The sequence below is a fragment of the Salmo trutta genome, chromosome 3 (assembly GCF_901001165.1).
Source record: "Salmo trutta chromosome 3, fSalTru1.1, whole genome shotgun sequence".
NCBI lineage: Eukaryota > Metazoa > Chordata > Actinopteri > Salmoniformes > Salmonidae > Salmo > Salmo trutta.
The window spans coordinates 16,687,708-16,693,707 of record NC_042959.1 but is presented as its reverse complement, the minus strand read 5'-3'; the positions used below and the strand labels follow the sequence as shown (position 1 = coordinate 16,693,707).

Sequence of the window (6,000 nt, the reverse complement as noted above, 5' to 3'; positions counted from 1 at the left end):
GCTAAGAAGCAATTTTTGTATTTTTTTTCGACGATTTTAATTGAAAACAATCACAGTAAGGTACTTAATTGTTACCCAGAAATCATTTGATAATGAGATTAAAACCGCTGCATTGGACCTTTTTAAATTCAGCTACATAGGGTGGATAGCTGTAGGTTGGTACACTATTTGGGTGGGGAGAGATGGTCGAAAGCCATTATAGGAGATAATCATAAATGACGGATCATTCAGCACCGTCTACGAGTGTGTCAAGAGGGTATTTTTTGTAGAGTAGCGCTTGTTGCAGGGTAGCCTATGACCTTTACGTCAGTAAGTACAATATATTTTCAAAATAATACCTGCTGAATAAATGAGACTTTGGAGAGTGGATGGAGAATATTATTTCATATCCGTTTTGTAGGTTAGGCTACCAGACTTAATGAAAAATGGGAACATTTAACGTATGATCTGGAGCGTTTTCCTAAGGTCAGTTTGATTATTTACAATCTGCTTATCCATTGAAGAAGGTATTGTAAAGGTTTCGGCTTATTATTAACCACTCAGATTAGTCAGTTATCAAAATATTCCATAGCCTAATTTTACATGGAATTATAGAAATCAGTAGGCCTACCTCGTTTATATTTTTGATACGTACAATTTCCATTATTTGTTGGTCTTATTCATCTAAAAAGTGAAAATAGCCTACATTAGACATGTTTCCATTGACACAGGTTTATTCGTTAAAAGCAAAGTCGCAAAAAAAAATGATTACAACGTCTAATTGAAGCGGCAGATATAGGAGAAACCTTCTAAAGATCGGAAACGTTTTTATTCGTTCTACGGGGTGAATGTTTGCTTTTGAAAACTTTCTTTATTGCGACAAATGATGGAAATGGTGTTTTTCGAAAAAATGGTGATTGCCGAATCAATTTGAAGGTAGCTACATTGGGCATGTTAGGTCACCGTGTAACTGTAACGTTCCACTTCACATTTAATTTTAAATGCCTACTGCTTGCAAAATAAACATTCAACTATACAAATAATATTTATTTGCAGGACAATGATTGTCCTGACTTTCAAGAATGCCTGAATTGCTTCGCCTTACTTTTGTGGTTGGCTGGCAGGTTTAACCATCCACTTGTTTCCGATCTACATGAGTGCACGTTTCACCATGGCACAGACCGTGGCGATACTCTGGCACATTAGAATTATTAGAATATGGCAAACATTACTCAATTCTTGCATTATATCCGCAGTGGCTGTTCTAGACCATTTCAACTGGGGGGGGGGGGGGGGGGGGGGCAAGCTGGGGCCAGTTGTACTGTTAGAGGGGCCAGTTACATTAGACGTTATTGTTGTCATATGGTTTTCTTCACTGCATTGCAGGCATTATCAGGCAAAATACCATGTTCCGCGTTGCCACTGTCTAATAATGGATGTAAAAAAAGAACGATAGCAAAAATGTGTTATGTAAAAATTATTTCATACTCCACATTCAGGGGGGCCACAAGGGGGTCCAAAATTGTTGTCACAGGGGCACTGGCCGCATTATTGCCAAATAACAATTATGGAGGTTTAGTCTTCACTAAAGCAGTGTCATTATCAGACCTATATGAATATTAGGTTAATGTATCTAATGCATCATTATGTTTTCATTATTATTAGAATTATTATTATTATTTACTTCAGTAGGCCTATATGGATTATCAATCATGGTTGTTCGGCCCATATACAGAAGAGCATAAGAGCCAGTGACAATTTTGAAGGTATTTCGTACACTTTGTATTTTGGTGATCAATAAGGAAAAATATCACTCTTGGATTGAAAACTCCTTTAATAAGAACAAACTCTCGGATAGCCTATAAACACCTTTTGATTATTTGCTGACTATTTATGATACTCTAGTTTGATTTAAGGACAGCTTTGGACTGTCAGAAGTATGAAGCATTGGCTGTAACACACGTCAAAGCGTCATGTGCTATTCATGCAGTTCTCAAAGCCCCAGAGTTGGTGCAGATTGCAGTCTTCAGAGGGACCTACTGCTCTGTTTACTGTATTTTACAGGAAGGTTTAATTATGTTTAGATATAATCCATATAGCCTATATTCAAACAAATCCAGCATAAAGTGTTTGAACATCATCTTTCATTTTGACATGGTGGTTGCCTACTAGAAGCAAGTTTGAACGAGTCTTTTTGAAGTGCAAATGCATTACAGCTATGCTGGAGTGGCAAGGAATATCCCAACATGCACCAGCTGCAGCACAGCCTGCCCAATAGGCTACATTTACAGAGACCTCATTACTTGCTTCAGGTAGACGTGACTGAATATTTATTCCTGTCAACAGTGTTGGGGAATAACTGATTACACGTACGTATAATAAGATTGCAAAAAACCACCTGGAACTGTAATCTGTTATGTTTGCAAAAATATTGTAATCAGGTGACGGATACTTTTGAAAAAATAGATGATTACTTATTGGATTATTTTAAAGGCCCAGTGCAGTCAAAAACGTGATTCCTGTGTTTTATATCCATTTCCACATTATGAGGTTGGAATAATACTGTGAAATTGTGAAAACTATGATAATACCCTTTTAGTGTAAGAGCTGTTTGAAAGGACCACCTGAAATGTCAGCCTGCTGTGGTGGGTTGGAGTGTTGGCCTGCCAGGTGACGTCACCAGGCAATAAGAAAGAGAGCTTCAAACCCCTCTGCCAATAACAGCTAGTTTTCCCCACTCAGACCACTCCCAGAAAGTTCTAGAAAAATTCTAACTTGAGAAATTGTTCTTTGCTAAGAAGCAATTTTTGTAATGTTTTTTTAATCGATGATTTTAATTTAAAAGAATCACTGTAAGGTACTTAACAAGTAATTTTTTACCCAGAAATCATTTGATAATGAGATTAAAACGGCTGCATTGGACCTTTTTAAATTCAGCTACATAGGGTGGATAGCTGTAGGTTGGTACACTATTTGTGTGGGGAGAGATGGTCGAAAGCCATTATAGGAGATAATCATAAATGACTGATCATTCAGCACCGTATACGAGTGTGTCAAGAGGGTATTTTTGTGGAGTAGCGCTTGTTGCAGGGTAGCCTACGACCTTTACGTCGGTAAGTACAATATACTTTCAAAATAATACCTGGTGAATAAATGAGACTTTGGAGAGTGGATGGAGAATATTATTTCATATCCGTTTTGTAGGTTAGGCTACTAGACTTAATGAAAAATGGTAACATTTGACATATGATATGGAGCGTTTTCCTAAGATTAGTTTGATTATTTACACTCTGCTTATCCATTGAAGAAGGTATTGTAACGGTTTCGGCTTATTATTAGCCACCCAGATGAATCGATTATCGAAATACGCATTAGCCTAATTTTACATGGAATAATAGAAATCATTAGGCCTACCTCGTTTATATTTTTGATACCTACAATTTCCATTATTTGTTGGTCTTATTAATCTAAAAAGTGAAAATAGCCTACATTAGACATGTTTCCATTGACACAGGTTTATTCGACAAAAGCAAAGTTGCAAAAAAATCATTACAACGTCTAATTGAAGCGGCAGATATAGGAGTAACCTTCTAAAAATCGACAACATTTTTATTCGTTCCACAGGGGTGAATATTTGTTTTGTAGAACTTTCTTTATTGCGACAAATGATGGAAACTGTGTTTTTCGAATTAACGGTGATTGCCGAATCATTTTGAAGGTAGCTACATTGGGCATGTTAGGTCACCGTGTAACTGTAACGTTCCACTTCACATTTAATTTTAAATGCCTACTGCTTGCAAAATAAACATTTAACTATACAAATAATGTTTATTTGCAGGACAAGGATTGTACAGACTTTCAATAATGCCTGAATTGCTTCGCCTTACTTTTGTGGTTGGCTGGCAGGTTTAACCATCCACTTGTTTCCGATCTACATGAGTGCACGTTTCACCATGGCACAGACCGTGGCGATACTCTGGCACATTATAATTAGTAGAATATGGCAAACATTACTCAATTCTTGCATTATACCGGTTCGGGCATTTAACGGGCTACCGGAGACATGAAACTGCGCAATTGGCCTAAATGGGTAATGGAAACACTTCAATCACCTCATAATTATTATTAGACACTATAGTTTTTTGCTAATATAAGGGCTCTGAAAGTGTTACAACTGTAATCAATCATGAGCGTTGAAATCCTACCTTGAGAGAACTGTCTCGCCTGTAATGCTATCAGCTCTGTACAGAGCGCATCAGTCAATCAGCCACTGAAATAGCCGCCTTGCTAACATTTCAATTATTTTCAATCACCATATTTGTCACTTTGGTCCAACATAGGCCGATATGTTCACATACAATTTAATTGATGAATGAATTATCTGTCTTTTATTGCACCGATAAAAGATAGATATTGCGACACAAGATGGTTAAATGGAAATGTACCATAGCTGGCTGGCAATTGTCGAATTTATTTTCTATATGCGACTTTTCTAAATGTCGACAAAACAAAATCACTGGACAAGTTCATGGAAACTAAGCAAATGACTTCCCTTTTCCGAGTATGTAGACTACTCAGTCCTTTACTTTTTTGTACCAGATTGTCGAGATGTGTTCAATTCATCTTGTTTCCCATGAAAGAAACAGTATGTTTTGAGTAATTTAAGTACATTATTGTAAAATAACAGTAATGGTGGTTTAGTCTTCACTAAATCAGTGTCATTATCAGACCATATGAATATTAGGTTAATGTATCTAATGCATCATTATGTTTTCATTATTATTATAATTATTATTATTATTTACTAGAGTAGGCCTATATGGATTATCAATCATGGTTGTTCGGCCCATATACAGAAGAGTATAAGAGCCTACAGTGACAGTTATGAAGGTATTTCGTACACTTTGTATGTTGGTGATCAATAAGGCATAATATCACTCTTGGATTGAATACTCCTTTAATAAGAACAAACTCTCAGATAGCCTATGAACACCTTTTGATTATTTGCTGACTATTTATGATGCTCTAGTTTGATTTAACGACAGCTTTTGACTGTCAGAAGTATGAAGCATTGACTGTAACAAACGTCAAAGCGTCATGTGATATTCATACAGTTGTTAACGTCCCATAGTTGGTGCAAGATTGCAGTCTTCAGAGGGACCTACTGCTCTGTTTACTGTATTTTACAGGAAAGTTTAATTATGTTTAGATATAACCCATATAGCCTATATTCAAACAAATCCAGCATGAAGTGTTTGAACATCATCTTTCATCATGACATGGTGGTTGCCTACTAGAAAGCAAGTTTGAACGAGTCTTTTTGAACTGCAAATGCATTACAGCTATGCTGGAGTGGCAAGGACATATCCCAACATGCACCAGCTGCAGCACAGCCTGCCCAATAGGCTACATTTACAGAGACCTGATTTCACGTACGTATAATTTAATTGCAAAAAACCTGAAACTGTAATCAAGTACTTTACCAGCAAAAATATTGTAATCAGGTGATGTATACTTTTGAAAAATAGATGATTACTTCTTGGAACACTTTAAAAGTCCAGTGCATCAAAATCTTGATTTGTCTGTGTTTTAAGTACACCGCCGTTCAAAAGTTTGGGGTCACTTAGAAATGTCCTTGTTTTTGAAAGAAAATAACGTTTTTTGTCCATTAAAATAACATCAAATTGATCGGAAATACAGTGTAGACATTGTTAATGTTGTAAATGACTATTGTAGCTGGAAACAACAGATTTTTTATGGAATATCTACATAGGCGTACAGAGGCCCATTATCAGCTTCCATCACTCCTGTGTTCCAAAGCACGTTGTGTTAGCTAATCCAAGTTTATCATTTTAAAAGGCTAATTGATCATTAGAAACAAGAAAACCCTTTTTACAATTATGTTGTCACAGCTGAAAACTGTTATCCTGATTAAAGTTGCAATTAAACTGGCCTTTTTTTTAGACTAGTTGAGTATCTGGAGCATCAGCATTTGTGGGATCGATTACAGGCTCAAAATAG

General features: G+C 36.4%; 1 protein-coding gene across 2 annotated transcripts in view; it reads left to right on the top strand.

Annotated features, from left to right (window-relative positions):
* Positions 1-2,669: 2,669 nt before the first annotated feature.
* LOC115169465 (NXPE family member 3-like) overlaps positions 2,670-6,000 on the top strand; it is a 28,793-nt gene continuing 25,462 nt past the window's right edge. Inside the window, exons 1-2 of one of the 2 annotated variants that reach the window (XM_029725113.1) lie at positions 2,670-3,092; positions 5,322-5,411. In XM_029725113.1, the coding sequence (XP_029580973.1) occupies positions 5,324-5,411 (88 nt within the window). In that variant the 5' untranslated portion in view covers positions 2,670-3,092; positions 5,322-5,323. The remainder of the gene's footprint in view (positions 3,093-5,321; positions 5,412-6,000) is intronic. The other variant, XM_029725121.1, reaches the window with a different exon arrangement.